A 16,292-nucleotide genomic window follows, 5' to 3' on the forward strand; every position below is an offset into this window, starting at 1 on the left:
GAGAAATGCAACTCATAACCACAATGAGCTACCACTGCACACCCAGGAGGATGGGGAGAATCAAAGAAAGAGACCACAGGTGGGGGGGAGGTGTGGGGAAACTGGCACCCTCACACATCGCCAGCAGGAACGTGAAATGGTATAGCCACATTGGAAAGCAATTTGGTAATTCCTCGAAAGTTAAACACAGAGTTACCATATGTCCCTATAATTTCATTCCAAGGCATGTGCCTGAGAATTAAAAACACGTCTACGTGAAATCTTGTGTGTGTTTATAGAAGCATATTCCTAACAGCTGAACAGTAGAAACAACTCAAATGTCCGCCAATTGATGAATGGACAAATAAAAGGCAGTTTATCCACACAATGGTGTATTATGGCAATAAAAAGAAATGAAGTGCTGAGATGTGCTACAACCTGTACATAAAGCTTGAAAACATTATGTTAAGTGAAAGAAGCTGGTTACAAGGACCACATAGTATATGATTCTACTTAAAAGAAATATCCACAAGCGGTGAATCCACAGAAACAGCAAGTAGACTGGTGGTTGCCTACAGCTGGGAAAGTTGGGGGAAACGGGAGAGTGACTGTACTGGATATATGGTTTCTTTCTGGAGTGATGAAAACAATCTGGAATTAGTGATGACGGTTGCACCACTTCACGAATACAATGAAGGCCAGTGAATTGCATTCTTTACTCAATCACTACAAGAACAAAAAAGAAAAAACCAAAACACCCAAAAGACTAGAAAAAAAAACGGTCATTATCCTTCATTTCTTTTTCACTGGTTTGTCAAACAGATACTTGTAGGGGTGACTAGGTAGGAGAGGACTGACCAGATCCCAGGATTAAGTCTTCACCCAAGCTTGGAGGAAGAGAGACCCCACGGGGAAAACTGATGGTAACCACAGAGAGGAAAATGGAGGAGATCAATGAGCTTCTGCAACAGAGTCTGAAGACTGCTTTGGATCCAAGAATCCCCTTCTATTGGTTACCCTAAAATATAATACCTTTGGTCTTCTTCTTCAAGTTGTTAAGTTTATTCTCCAAACCTTCCACAACCGACACAGAATGGCTTCTAGGCAACCCCCGCTTTGCCAATCTCTTTGAAGGAGAAATCATTTCATGGTTGAAGAGATTTCTTCGAACTTTGGTCACTTCTGAAAGCATTAAAAAAAACAAAAGCACCAAATATTATCACTAATAAATGCCCTATCTGGGAAAAGAAAGACATCCAAAACAGAAAGCAGCTGATTAAGCTTAAGGAACTATTCTACAGACTGGCTTCTATATTCACATTTACTAACAGGATTTTCTTAAGTATTATACTCATAGGGTACATAAAGACTATTTGCTTTTACAAATTCAATTTAAATCTAACTTTTCAGGAACACAAGGAAGGCCCACATCACTTAAATCAGAGTCTGTCGTCATTGTAAAATGGACACAATCCTCAGGAGGCCGGTAGTGTAGATCAGGGTCTGTTTTAATGTATGCCAGAATTGTGAGCATTTTCCTCACTTTGGGCCTTTTTACTGCTTTGCACTCGGCTCCAAGGAGAAAAAGTGTTCTTCTCAAATCCACAGATTTCACTCTGTGGATTTGAGTATTTCACGAATTTGCCGCATTATTTTAAATTCTCTTCCTGACTTCAGAACATGGGAGTGTGTGACCATTTATAGACTTAAAGTTGAGGAAAGTAGCTGAAGAATCAATCAAAAACTACCTGACAAAGCCAGCAGGATGGCATCTTCATCCGAAGCAAGATGGCCTATAGGGAAGCCGACTCACTCACCACGGTAACTCTTCTGAGAGCAAGTCATTTAAATACAACCCCAATAAACCATGACCCACAAGTTGGGAGGAGCCCTTATATTTACCGATCAATGACAGACATTAAAGTTAAGGGCACCAGTGATACCCAAGTTTCAAAAACAAACGCCTGAAACTCATTTATGATCTGACAGCCAAGCTGGATTTGTTGGTTTGTTTTCCCAAGTTTATAAAAGTTTAACATTGACAGAAAATGCCAATGACTAACTCATTACACGTAGAGGCATCATTAAAATTCACCAACTGTCAAGTTTTGTCTTCTCCCTCCATCACTCTCTACATTTACACAGTCTCCCACCAGGAACACAGCACAGTAAGATAGGAACACCACAAAAAATAAGGGCCTATCACCCAGCATACTACCAATCTTCACATTTCTCTTACTGTCTCAATATCCCTTATGGCTTCTTGCCTCCCTGAATTTAAGATCCAGGCAGGGATCATATAGTGCATTCAACTGTCACACTTAAAGTGCTTTCATCTAGACCAGTTTCACTGCCTCTTTTCCGTTCTGTGGCTTTCATAATAATGGTGTTAAAGAAAAAAAAAAAAAAAAAAAAAAGATTTCAGGCCAGGGACACCTGGAAGGCTCAGTCAGTAGAGCATGCAACTCTTGATCTCAGGGTCATGAGTTCACCCCCCATGTTGGGTGTAAAGCTTAATTAAAAAAATAAAGATTTCTGGCCCGTGATTTTGCAGAATGCAGTTATTTTGAGACTGTGTGAATATCTTATTCTCCTAAGATATTCTTAGGACATATTTGGACTTAGGACATATGATACCTGGACGTATCTCATTAACCAACGATCATATAAAATTATAATTTAGAACTGTATGCAGCTGTTTAAATACATGCAATTAAACTAAGTTTGGCATCCTAGTCAGTATATGCGTACAGCGAGAAGACAAAGTATACCTTGCACTGTATCTTTTGCCAGGACTGGAGGCTGCTGAAGAGTAAGGCGAGAGCCTTCCTGAAAGAGTAAATCGGCACTCATTAAAAAGAATAAAAATTCCACATGAAATCCTCTGACCCTCGCAGTTCCACTTGCCGGAACCCCTAACAGAAATACTTGTAAAATGCACAAAAACAGATACATGTTCCAAGGACACTGAAGCCTGCATTGTAGTGCAAAATAAGAAACACCCCAGGGGCGCCTGGGTAGCTCAGTCGGTTGAGCGTCCGACTTCGGCTCAGGTCATGACCTCGCGGTCTGTGAGTTCGAGCCCCATGTTGGGCTCTGTGCTGACAGCCCAGAGCCTGGAGCCTGTTTCAGATTCTGTGTCTCCTTCTCTTCTGACCCTCCCCCTTCATGCTCTCTCTCTGTCTCAAAAATAAACATTAAAAAAAATTAAAAAAAAAAAAAACACGCTAAATATCCATAAAGAATGAAAGACATTTTGATACATCCATCCAACAGACACTAAAAGATTAGTAAGACCTTTAAAAATAGAGAAGGAAGGAAGACTTATCTGTACATACACAGAAAGAGCTACATGATGGGAGAAAGTGGTGGGGGTGGGAAGGAGAAGTATAGTAGCTTAGTAACGGTTTGTAACATTTATGCATAGGCGTGTATCCAGGTATGTGGAAACCTTTGACGTGTGCTATTGGTGTATACAGAAAGGGGCCTGGGAAGAGGAGGGACACTCTTAACTTTTAACTTATTAAGGTTTCAGTTTTTTAACGATGATCATGTATACCTTCTATACTAAAAAAAGTAAAGGAAAACCCGTATAAATTAGAAGATGACTATACTCTTTAAAAAAAAAAAATGTGGGGTGCCTGGGTGGCTTGGTCAGTTAAGCGTCCAACTTCGGCTCAGGTCATGATCTCACGGTCTGTGAGTTCGAGCCCCACGTCGGGCTCTGTGCTGACAGTTCAGAGCCTGGAGCCTGTTTCAAATTCTGTGTCTCCCTCTCTCTCTGCTCCTCCCCTGTTCATGCTGTCTCTCTCTGTCTCAAAAATAAATAAACGTCAAAAAAAATTTTTTTTAATTAAAAAAAAAAAAAGTTTATTTTTGAGAGAGAACATGAGTGGGGGAGGGGCAGAGAGAAAGGTAGACAGAGGATCTGAAGCAGGCTCTGCGCTGACAGCACAGAGCCCAAAGTGGGGCTTGAGCTCATGAACTGTGAGATCATGACCTGAGCTGAAGTCAGATGTTTAACCAAGTGAGCCACCCAGGTGCCCCCCCCTTTTTTAAATTTTACAGTGACACTGTGAGTATGGGAGAGAGGGAGAGAGAGACAGAGAGAGAGAGACAGAGAGAGGGAGACAGAGAGAGGGAGACAGAGAGAGGGAGACAGAGAGAGAGAGAGAGAGAGAGAGAGAGAGAGAGGGAGAGAGAGAATCTTAAGCAGGCTCCACGCAGAGCCCAGTGCAGGGCTCAACTCCACAACCCTGGGATCATGACCTGAACCGAATTCAAAAGTCAGATGCTTAACCCACTGAGCCACCCAAGCACCCCGAGGATGACTATAATCTTAAGGAGTCTCTATATTAAATTATTTGCTATATAATAATCTAAAAATATAGATACAGCTATACAATGGAATTGTTTTTAAAGCTTGGGGTTGTTTCTTTCCCATTATGCCAATGTGTTACTTGATGAACTACCACATGGAGGCTGACTTAAGGAGTGCTAGAAAGGACTGTGAATCACTGTAACATCTAGAGAGAGGAAGCCTGCCACTTCTGCTGCTGTCACTTTTGGATTTCCTGCTCTCCACTCAGGATTCCAACACATACAATTAGTGCCTGATTCATGGACACTTATGAAGGCACACTAAGGAAGTGAATACCACTAGCTCTTAAAATACAATCCCACCTCCAATCCCAAAGGACAGCTATACATATCTAGAAACAAAGCAAACCGTTGTTATGATTAATGCTTCTAAAACTAGTTCTTATAGAATTTTAACTCTTCTCAGAGTGCCTGCAGTTCCAAAAAGTTTCAAGGTATTCTTTTCTTTCCTTAATAAAACATCAGTTCTACTTAATATTAACAGACTGCAGCTGGGTTCAAGTCCTCCCATCTACTGTCACAGAAAAGCAGACCACCTGGGTCCCGACAGCACTCCTCCTCCACCCCACCTTACTGAAGTAAAAGGTACTGAAAAGCACCTTCTGATCTGCAATCAAAGTCCTATCATGATGCACATTACTTTTTCAACGGTCTCTTTGCTTATGTTAGTTATTATTTTATGAGTTTTCTTATCTAGATATTTTGAATTCACTTATTCATTCCTAACTTTCACTTGCTGATTTTCTTTGTATCACCTCTAACTGTCACACTTTTGGGTAAGATGGCTTATCTTTAACAAATTTATAGTTCTTTACTTGTTGGATTAAAAACATCTACTTTTGGGGCGCCTGGGTGGCGCAGTCGGTTAAGCGTCCGACTTCAGCCAGGTCACGATCTCGCGGTCCGTGAGTTCGAGCCCCACGTCAGGCTCTGGGCTGATGGCTCAGAGCCTGGAGCCTGTTTCCGATTCTGTGTCTCCCTCTCTCTCTGCCCCTCCCCCGTTCATGCTCTGTCTCTCTCTGTCCCAAAAATAAATAAACGTTGAAAAAAAAAATTAAAAAAAAAAAAAAAATCTACTTTTATTTCTATATTCTCCAATGACCATTTCCTCAAAGTAGAGACACTGCCTTTCAATCTTACTTGTTGAATCAACTCCTGCTGGAAAGAACAGACCTAGAAGCACCATTTCCTGTCCTCTGGAAATAACTTACATGTTTTGTAGCTCTCTTGGACACTTTGGGAATTTCAATTTGCCGAAGATTCTGTGAAACCTCTGCAATGCTTTTATGTCTTATTAACGCATTTTTCCTTTTAAAAACAGAAACAAAGAGCCAAAACACATTCAATAGAGGTGACAAGTAGTTACATTAGAAAAGAACCAGAGTTTCTAAGAGAACATTAAATAAAAGTCAGTTTTTTTGACACTGGTCTGAATCTGTAGCGAAATACACCAACTTCACAATTTCCAAAATAACTGCTAAAATTCAACTAGTTATGAGCAATGAAGAACATCAAGAAAAACAGAAAGCACGCGGAAGCCCTCAACTTGTCTCATAAAAGGCTCCTGGCAACCCCATGAGGACAGGTAAGAAGGACACTGTGGACCACGTCATCAACACTGCATATTCCTTGGGTAGTGAAAGGCATCAGATGATGTAGGTTAGGAACTCCGAGAAGTGGTTTCTATGAATCAGAAGTAAGGGCAGCTAGGAATTCAATTATTTAAAGGCAACTGCCCTCTGTCTGAACTACAACAGTGCAAGTAATTCCTCCAATCTCTGGAGCTCCCACCTTCTCTTCTTAGCTGATCTGGTACGAAGCTCCTCCAGTTGGTCAGATTCAGTGCCGCCCGACACTGATCTCTGAGCACTTGACAGAAGAGGCACAGAAAGAAGCGGTGATCTGCTCTCCTGTGTCATGGAGTCATCGCTGAAAAAGTCTAGAGGAAGGACGCCAGCTAGCTTCTGAGGAATCATAAACCCCAGGCTGTCATAAAGAGTTCCGAGTGTCTTCGGGATGGAGCCAATATACCTGCGGAACAGACTGGTTGAATGTGGAGCAGCCACAACTCCACCCTCTCTGTTCCACCCCTCATCCAACACGAGAAGCAGTCCTCCCATTCCACGATTCGCACACAATACCACACGTGGTTCCTGGTAAAAGAGTAGTAAAGTTACTAGTCCTCAAACTCACAACTCCAAAATTTCTTCCAGAAACTTCGCGAGGTATGCCGAATCCTCAGTTAAACACACCATGCGCAGCAAATCTGTCACCTGAGGAAGACAGTGGAAAATTACCATATGCCTTCTACAGGGACGCTGAAAGTCTTTGAGGCTGACTCCCAGGGGCGCTGAGCTTATATACTTGCCTCCTTCACCACTTGCTCCATATCATCTACACTTTCGTGTATGGAAGGACACTGCAGACACATCTCCAAACGAAGAAATACCTGAAGCCGGCACCTTGAGAGAAAAAATACTTGGTCATATCGATCATGAGTGCCATTTAACTAAAAGCTCCTTCCTTAAGCAAAGATCTTTTTCCAGAAGAACCAACAACCAAAAAGAAGAGTCATTGCTTTCTCTAAGTAATGACATGATTATTAGATAAATGGGTAACTCAAACTGCACCTTAAAACATCACGAAGAATCAGGCACAAAGAGCCTCTTTGAACAATTGGCGATCTATTTTAAATGAATAGAAGCAAATCTTAGAGCTTTGTTTGGGAGTGGTGGTAAATCAGTCAATCAATCAATAAAAGTAGTTACTTACTCTCTGACTTTATCTTCATCCAGTTTTTTGCCCAGATTTTGTCGAAGACTTTTGCTAGTTTTTAAGAGGCGATTTTTTACCTGATTCAGGCAGTTCATCTGAAAATACAGAATTATTACCTAGGAGAAAACTGTGTTACTTATTATATCTAATTTATTTCACAGCTGACTAATGCCCTAAGAAGGGAAGTACATCACCTTAGGTATTTCCCTCTTATTGAACGAAAAATAGTGAAATGAATGTTCTTATTTCATATCTTCAAAAAAAAAAAAAAAAACAGGGTAAAAAAGTTATTTAAGAGCAAGGAGGTGTGGCTACAACAAGCTTGCATGTCTGACCTTAAAAAAAAAAAACCTTAAAGACTATAAATAACTCCTATCTATTTTTGAGAAGGAGACTGGCTTTCAGCACTAACGGTGAATAAAGACAATGACAGCATGGTCTAAACCAGTGGTTTACAATACTCCCTCTGCATAGAATCATCTACGAAGCTTTTTACAAGTACATATACCCAGGAACCAAGCCCAAGAGATGTGTTTCTGTTGGTCTTGAGGAAACCAGGCATTAGCATTTTTCAAAAATGTTCTAGGTGACTGTAAAGGTGACTGTAAAGTCACCTAAGGTAAAAACCGCTGGTTTAATTCATGCAGCTAACATGTAGTTGAGAACAGAGATTTTGTTAGAAAAGAAGTACACGAAGGGGCGCCTGGGTGGGTCAGTTAGTTAAACATCCAACTCTTGATTTTGGCTCAGGTAATAATCTCGCAGTTGTAAGATCGAGCCCCCCACGTCGGCCTCCACACCGAGCATGAAGCTTTGCTTAGGATTCTCTCGATGTGTCCCTTTCCCCCTCTCCTCTGCTCTATAAAAAAAATTAAAAAGAAGTACATGTAATTACCACTACCCTCACCCAGCCTATTTCCCGGATTTCTGCTTTACCAGTTCATTGTGTCTACCTCCCAAGATCTGGAATTAAGTTCACCCCTTCTCTTATTTTTGAATCACACACTGCATAGCAATCATTTCCCAAGACATATGAACCAAACCCACCAACGAGCAACCAACCACTCCAACTATAATAAACAGCAACATCCATACTCTCTTACTTCCAACTCCTTGGTGCCTTTTGACTTTAGGAATGCTTTAATGGTTGAGATCATATTCCGGGCACATGAATGCAACATGATTTCTCCTGTGGCCACGGTCTTTTGGTAATTTTCATGTATGTAAGACAGGAGCTCCTCTTCAGTTTTAAAGTCTGTGAAAAAAAAAAATTAAGTTGATCATCACATCCAGCTGAAGTCACTGTACGGCTTAAGCCAGTGGTTGTCAACTAGGTATCTTGCCTCCCAGGGCACGTGTGGCTACCTCCGGGTTGCCAGACTGGTGGGGAGGAGGAGGGTGCTCCTGGCATCTAGTGACCAAAGGCCAGGGATGCTGCTTAACATCCTGTGGTTCAAGGGACAGCCCCTAACAGCCCCTAACAGACATCCAAAATGTCAGTGGTGGGGAGGCTGAGAAATGCAGAGATCCTGATTAATTTAATTAAGGCTCTGCAAATCAAATGTACACATTATAAATTTAATGATAACTATTAATGGATAAGAAACTATAGGGGTGCCTGGCTGGCTCAGTCAGTGGAGCATGCGACTCTTGATGTCAGGGCTGTGAGTTCGAGCCCCATGTTGGGTGAACAGATTACTTAAAAATAAAATCTTAAAAAAAGAAAAGAAAAGGGATGCCTGGGTTGCTCAGTAGGTTGAACGTCTGACTAGTGATTTTGGCTCAGGTCATGATCCCAGGGGTTGTGGCATCGAGCCTCGCGTCAGGCTTCACACAGAGCGGGGTGCCTGCTTGAGATTCATTCTCTCTCCCTCTGCCCCTCTCCCCTGCTTGCACTCTCACGTGCGCGCACTCTCTCTCTCTCTAAAACAACAAAAAAAACACCTATATAACCTCCAAACCCAGCAGAAAGGAAGAGGAACAAACAAAACTTGATTAATCCCAGTCTGCTAGAAAGGAAAAAACAAACAAACAAAAAACCTAGGAAGCACAAAATAAGACTCTAAAAAACATCCAAGCTTATCAATAATTATAAACATCTATTTCACAAATGCACATGCTGGTTAAGAGAAACTATCAGATTGGGTTAAAAAATTCCCTTATATTGTGGATGTCACCAAATATTTAGAAGTATCGATGAAAACAGAACATAGCAAACTTGTATAATGCACTTAAATTAAAACTTAAAGGAAAGTTCATAGACTTAAATTATCTTTTAAAGAAGAAAAATAAAAACCAATTAGCTAAGGGTACAACAGAAGAAACAGCATGAGAGAATAAATCCAAAAAACAAAGGCAATACTAAAGACAGGAACAGAAATGAATTAAATAGGGAAAAAAAAGCAAGAGAGATCAGCAGAAACAAAAAAATAATTCTCTGCAAAACCAGATACAGAAATCTATAGTAAGACTGAGTAATATTATATAGAGAAAGGATAAATAAGCAGTATTAGAATAGAAAAATAGAGTAGAGATTTGAAATACTAAGAGGTGAGGTCAAAGTTCATTTTTTTCCATCAAGACACCCATCTGTTCCAGCACCATTTGTTGAAAAGATTATCGTTTTCCCACTGAATTATTGGGGCACCTTTGTCCAAAAGCATGTACCACTGTTGGGCGGGTCTATTTCTGCTCAGAATCTAATCCAGAAACTGTGTTAATATTAATGGCACTTGAGTACTGTTAATTTTGCTCTCCCTTGAATGAACCATCCACATTCGTGAATACTTCTTTACTAGCTCATTAAAGATGTTCTGTCCCATTCAAACTGATTATCATCTGTGAATCTAGCATTCCAAAGGTGGGGGAAAAAAAACCCTTCAAGGAGCAGAAAACTTTTACTCCAGAATTCTCAAAAGAAATCAAAGGTAACATCATGCAGTTATTGTCCAAAGTTCACCTCCCACAGGACCGGCTCTGGTAGCGTGAGCTAAGAATCTGCCCTGAGGATGAGAAACACACTGCAGTGCAATCCATTTTTTAGCAAAGAAAGAAACAAATAGGAAAATTAACACTACTGGATGAAATTCTTCTGCCCAACTCTGAAAGACCTCAATACACTAGATGAGTCACAAAGCTTCCCCATCTCCCTCTCTTCCTCAATGGCTAAAGCTTCTTTAACTACCTGTCCTAGGGCCATGCCATGGCCCTTCTTGTGACTTTACTGAGGCTAATCTCCCATCTAGTACACTCTTCTTTTACCCTCCTGCCATCTGAATTCTGCTTGTTCCTTAAACTCCAGCCTGAGCTCCACTGCCTCCTTAGAAGCCTTCTTAGCCTCTTCTGGCCCAAGGCCGACCTTCTCGTTCTCGACGTCTAGTATGTCTTTGCTGTTGTAGCTTCTTGGCTCTCTTATGTCTTACGTTGTATTAGTCCATTATGTACTTCGTGTGTGTGTGTGTGTGTGTGTGTGTGTGTGTGTACGCTCACATGTACACATGCATATATGAATTCACTATTGTCATCTTTGTGATTGGATCATAAATCTGAGAATAGGACATGATCTTATTTTTATTGTATTCCCCATAACACACCTTGAGGAATTCAGCAGATATTCAATAAATGTTCATTAACTGAAAGGACAGGATTAAAATTTATAAAAATACGAGGGTATGAAAGAATAAGCGTGGCCTTAGACCCCAAAACGCGATGGCATCGAGGAATAAATACCTTTAGGTTTAGAGCTTCGGAGTGTTCTCCCTCGGTTTTCCACTTTATCTGCCGTTCTTCCAACGGCTGCCCTTGGGATCCCCTTCTCCCCGGTGGCATCTGGACTGCCATCTGGACACGACTTCTGGGCCTTCACGTTCAGCCTCGCGACGTTCAACATCTTTAAGGAACGGCACATGGTGTTCATCTTCTGCCTCACTGGGGTGCGAGGGACCCCTCCTACCAAAACAGCATCGTGGGAAGACAAGTAAAATAGCTTTTACTTCTGCAGAATTAGTAATGCTTTAATTCAGACTCAGTATTCTGTGAAGGGATACTGCAATAAAGTACATCCCTTCAGGAGGATGTGAATGAGGTGGTTCTCCCATCGGTCTGTACCTACAACACAGAAGAGAAAGAGAGCTCTTCTTTTAACAGAAGTTTAGGAACTAATTATGGCAACAAGATCGGATGATTTTTAGGAAGGCAGAGACCAAACAGACCCAAGGTATCATCACCCAGTGGTCACAGAGTTGTGACAAAAGTTCTGGAAGGCAATTGAGCAGTATGCATTGCAAGCTACTTTTCCCTCACTTTTTGATACAGTAACTTGTTCCAGACAATTTACACTAAGGAAGTCACTCAAAGAATAAATCCTATGCACCCCATATACTACGGTATTACTTATAATGATAAAAATTGAAAACTGTTCAACAACAGAAAAATTTCATCAATCTTGCGAGGCAATGAGGTGGAACAGTAACTGAAAAGGCAAGGCGGCACAGGGAAATAAATATTGATGAGTAGCATACAAAGTTGTATTTGCATAACTAAAAATGGAAATGGTTTATTAAGAAGGTAAGATTGTAGGCGATTTTTTAACATCACTTTTGTACTAATGTAATCATTTTCAAGTTTGAAGTGCAAGAACTTGTCCTCTTATTCAGTTACCGTTTCAACCCCATTTTAGGGAATTCCAGTCTTTTAAAACACACACTCCCAAGAAAGACTGCACCAAGAAAGTCTATGTGCATACGTTTCTTTTTGCTGTCTTCCTGAATAGACACAGTGGATTCTTCCCGAGACTTTCTCTGGTAGAGGTCAGAGAGGCAACACGTTAATTCACTTTCAGTTTTGGAAGACTCTTCCTTATTAGATGAGGCAGCCTGTAGTAACCTGCGAACAAGTCAAGATGTCTAGTACAAAGCTAAAATTCTGATTTTTCAAAATGCTTTAAAAACAAAATTCATTAGCCTTTAAAAGCTAATCAAAAGATATCTCCACAAGCAGCCTTCAAAAAATGTATTTTCTCTCTCTTCTCACTTATGATTTAAACAGACTCAGGGACAGAAGCCACCTGTTAACAAAACCATTAATCATTACATATGGTAGTGACTTCTATATTGATGAGATCCTTAAGGTCCTACAGTACATGTCTAATTTAGGCAACTATTCCATAGTTGTTTTCTACTCACTGCCCACACATTAAAGTAGAAGACGATGCAATACAGTATAGTGAGTGTCACAGTGCCTTCTGAATAATTCTTTCACATCACCATTACATCATAGTAAACTAATCTGGAATTGATGAGAAGGGGAGGAAGTGTGGCAGAGGGGATTAGATATTAAATGCTTCTCTGCCTGGGGCTAAACATCACTAAGGGAAACCATGAAAAGAGCAAAACTTTGAAAACGATTTCCTTGTAGGGGCACATGGTTGGCTCAGCCGGTTGAGTGTTTGACTTCGGCTCAGGTCATGATCTCACAGTTTGTGAGTTTGAGCCCCGCGTCTGGCTCTGCACTGACGGTGCACCCATAGTGCATGAGCAGCCTGCTTCTGATCCTCTGTCTCCCTCTCTCTGTCCCTCCCCAGCTCGCACTCTCTCAAAAATAAGTAAACATTCAAAAACAAAACAAAAACTTATTAGTTATATTTCACTATCTTCCATTATCTGATCTAAAAGTGAGAGGAAGTTATGGTGACATTGGTTGAATGGGCTGGGCTTCTCGGCTTCACACGTGCAGTTCTGAAGCAGACTAATTCTCCCTAAGTGTGCTAGGATTTCCTTTAACTGTGGGGATGGTTTGTTTTTCATTCTGTTAATTTTTTTTAGAACTTATGAGCCTTTCAATTACACAGAAAAGTAGTGAAAGCATTATTAGATATGTTCTTCCCACAAAGATTAAATATTTGCTAAAGTTTGACCTTATCGACTTCAGATTCTTTTAATGAAATTAAGCATTATAGACACAGAAAAGCCCCAATCTTTTCCCATCCTTTCCTTCCAGAAGTATTCCTAGACTTGTATCTGATTTATAGAGACATACGTACGTATCAAAACCAACATAAATTGCTATTGTATACACTGGAAGTTCTAAAAAATACCATACATCATCCTTTTGCAATTTTCTGTCTGTACTCAACATTTTTCATGAGTATATAAATAGCTCGTTTATTCCGTTTTACTAATCTATCTATAATGTTCTATTGTGTAACTATACCATAGTCTGTTTATCCGTTTCCCCGCTGAGAGACAGCCGGTTCTTTCCACTTTTTCACTTGTAACGACTGGCAATGAACAATCGAGTGTAGCTCTCCTTGTATTTGTGCAAATACTTTAATGTAGACATGTAAAAGTGGAATTGCTGGGTGCCAGCATGTAAAGTTTCGCCTTTACGAGGAATACAAACTGTTCTCTAAAATGGTTGTAACTATTTACAATTCTATCATCGAAAGTGTTCTCATTTCTTTATGTGCTATATCCGACTTACTGACCTTCGACAATCTAATGGGTATAAAACAGAATCTTGTGGGGGGTTTCTTACAGTCGTTTTCATTTCCATTTGCTTAAGCTGAGCATTTTTTTTTTTTTAAGCTCTACTAGGCCCAATGTAGAGCTCAAACTCAGAACCCCGAGATCAAGAGTCACACGCTGTACTGGCTGAGCCAGCCAGGCACCCTGAAACGGAGTATCTTATCTTTTCAAATTACTGCTCTATTGGATTTCATTGTATGAATTGCTTGTTTGCATTCTGTGCCCAATTGCTTTTCTTCTTATTGATTTTTAGGAGCTCTGTACTAATTTAGATACAAATCCTCTGCTGGTTATATGGATTACAGCTACCTAGGCCTATGACTAGGCCTTTTCATCATATAGGAAATTTTAAATTATAGTCATATATTTTCCTTCATGGTTTCAGTGCTTGATGTTTTATGTAAGAAAACCATTCCAAGCCTGAACTCCTCCTGTGTTTTCCCTTAAGATTTTAAAGTTTTACTTTTCACATTTGTTTAAAATTTATCAGGAACTTATCACTGTGTATGCTGTGAGGTAGAAATCTAATTTTTATTGCTTTTCTTCTGGAGAGCCAATTGTCACATCACCATTAATAGAACAGTCTATTCTTTCCCCAACAGTCTACTTATAATTCTGCCTTTGGTGTATGCTGAGCTCCCATACATGTGTGGGTCACTCTTTGGGCTCTACTGCTGTATGGGTCTCTCTGTTGATCCTTGCACCAATACCACACCACCTTATTTATTAGTGCTTTATGGTAAACACTGCTATCTTATAGGGAAAAGTGCACCTGTCCTGTCTTAGCCCTGGCAAGCTATACCACATCCAGGAATCAGAAGACTCATTATTAAGTCAATTCTTCCCAAATTGATCTACAGACTCAATGTACTCTTAGCTAAAATCCTAGCAGGGTTTCCTGGTGGAAATTAACAGAATAATTCTAAAATTTACAGGGAAATGCAAAATTTCTCAAATAGTCAAAGCAATTCTGAAAACAAAACCAAACAAAACAGAGTTGAGAGGACTAAAACTACTTGACTTCAGTACTCAAGACAATGTGATATTAACAACTTCTGGACTAGATTCTTTGCAGAAATAAACCTGCACAATGGTGGTGAACTGATTTGGACAAAGTGCTACAGTAATTTAATGAGAAAAAGACTTTTAATAAACAGGGTTGGAACAACTGGTTATCTATATGGCAAAAATAAACCTTGACTTTACCTCTTAATACTACTTTGAATTTCTGCTTCATCTTTTACATTTCTAATATGGTTTATGTCTTCTTTTTTAAAAAAAATTACTCAATTTTACAATAGATAATTCCATTTTATTTGACTTCTCAAAAAATCACTTTATGTTTGTTGATTTCTATTGTCTGTGATTATTGTTCTTATCTTTATTACTACCTTCTTTATTTTGGGGATTTACTCTGTTGTGTTATTTACTGTATTGGACCCTTAGCTAATTGGCTTTTAACGTTTATTTTTATTTTTTTATTTTTTGTTTTATTAAAACAAATTTAAGTTTATTCATTCATCCATTCTGGGGCAGAGAGAAAGAATCTCAAGCAGGCTCTGCACCATCAATGGGAAGCCTGATGTGGGGCTTGACTGAAATCACGAATTGAGCTGAGCTGAAACCAAGAGTTGGCCGCTTAACTGACTGAGCCACCTACACTCCCCTTATTTTTAAATGTTTATTTATTTTGAGAGAGCGTGCGTGAGCAGGGGAGGGGCAGAGAGAGACGGAGAGAAAGAATCTCAAGCAGGCTCTTAGGTGTGCGCAGAGCCCAATGTGGGGCTCGTTCTCACGAACCAGGAGATCATGACCTGAGCCAAAACCAAGTCAGACCCTTAACTGAGCCACCCAGGTGCCCCTAACTTTTCTTATTTGAAAGACAGTTTAAGCTCTTAAATCTTCCTGTATGCATACACTTAGCTGCATTATACAAATTTGTTATTTTTCATTTTTACTGAGATTTAATACTAAATATTTTCTTCCATAATGAGAACATTTTGTTTTTGTAATTAATTTTTCCCAAGTTTTTTAATTGTGGTAAAATATACTAAGTACACTGTTCAGTAGTATTAAGTAGATTCATAATGTTGTGCAACCATCACCTCCATCCATCTCCTGAGCTCTTCTCATCTTATAAGACTGAACTCTATCCCCATTAAACAATGCTCTCCATGTGTAGTTTTTAGTATTACTGGACTACACTAAGAAAATGCAGTATGCTAAAAAACCAAACAAACCCATAAGCAGATAAGTGAGGGCCGATTTCATCAATCAATATCCAGACAAATAAAGTTTTACCAAAATGACTCCATCAGACTTGAACTAGCGCCAGTCAGGTTAGAGCAGGGGAACCACTTCTCCATGACGGCCGCGCTCCAAGGACCGGTGCGGCCAAGCTCCTGCTGGGCCCACTCTGGAACAGGAGGAGCTACAGGGACAGGAGCAGAGATGGGAGAGGAAGGAGAGAAAAAGACGCATTAGGACCGAAGCAGAGAATCCAAACACCTGCTCCTCCCTTGGACTGGCCGCGTTCTTACAAAGGATGCACAGCCGCATCACTAACAACACTCCTCCATCCACACCACCAACCCCAACGGGTCTATGCTGTCAATGAAAAATGCCACTCCCGAC

At 40.2% G+C, this 16,292-nt stretch overlaps 1 protein-coding gene across 2 annotated transcripts in view; it reads right to left on the reverse strand.

The window, feature by feature from the left end:
• The window catches only part of TICRR (TOPBP1 interacting checkpoint and replication regulator), a 47,449-nt gene that overhangs the window by 19,323 nt on the left and 11,834 nt on the right, over nt 1-16,292 (reverse strand). For both annotated transcript variants that reach the window (XM_047862347.1, XM_047862346.1), the window contains exons 5-15: nt 15,960-16,089; nt 11,879-12,018; nt 10,864-11,082; nt 8,238-8,389; nt 7,132-7,229; nt 6,728-6,821; nt 6,553-6,632; nt 6,151-6,390; nt 5,571-5,667; nt 2,751-2,808; nt 1,012-1,161 (exon numbers count right to left, since the gene is read on the reverse strand). In XM_047862347.1, the coding sequence (XP_047718303.1) occupies nt 1,012-1,161; nt 2,751-2,808; nt 5,571-5,667; nt 6,151-6,390; nt 6,553-6,632; nt 6,728-6,821; nt 7,132-7,229; nt 8,238-8,389; nt 10,864-11,082; nt 11,879-12,018; nt 15,960-16,089 (1,458 nt within the window). The remainder of the gene's footprint in view (nt 1-1,011; nt 1,162-2,750; nt 2,809-5,570; nt 5,668-6,150; nt 6,391-6,552; nt 6,633-6,727; nt 6,822-7,131; nt 7,230-8,237; nt 8,390-10,863; nt 11,083-11,878; nt 12,019-15,959; nt 16,090-16,292) is intronic.

Source organism: Prionailurus viverrinus, chromosome B3 (assembly GCF_022837055.1).
Source record: "Prionailurus viverrinus isolate Anna chromosome B3, UM_Priviv_1.0, whole genome shotgun sequence".
Taxonomy (NCBI): domain Eukaryota; kingdom Metazoa; phylum Chordata; class Mammalia; order Carnivora; family Felidae; genus Prionailurus; species Prionailurus viverrinus.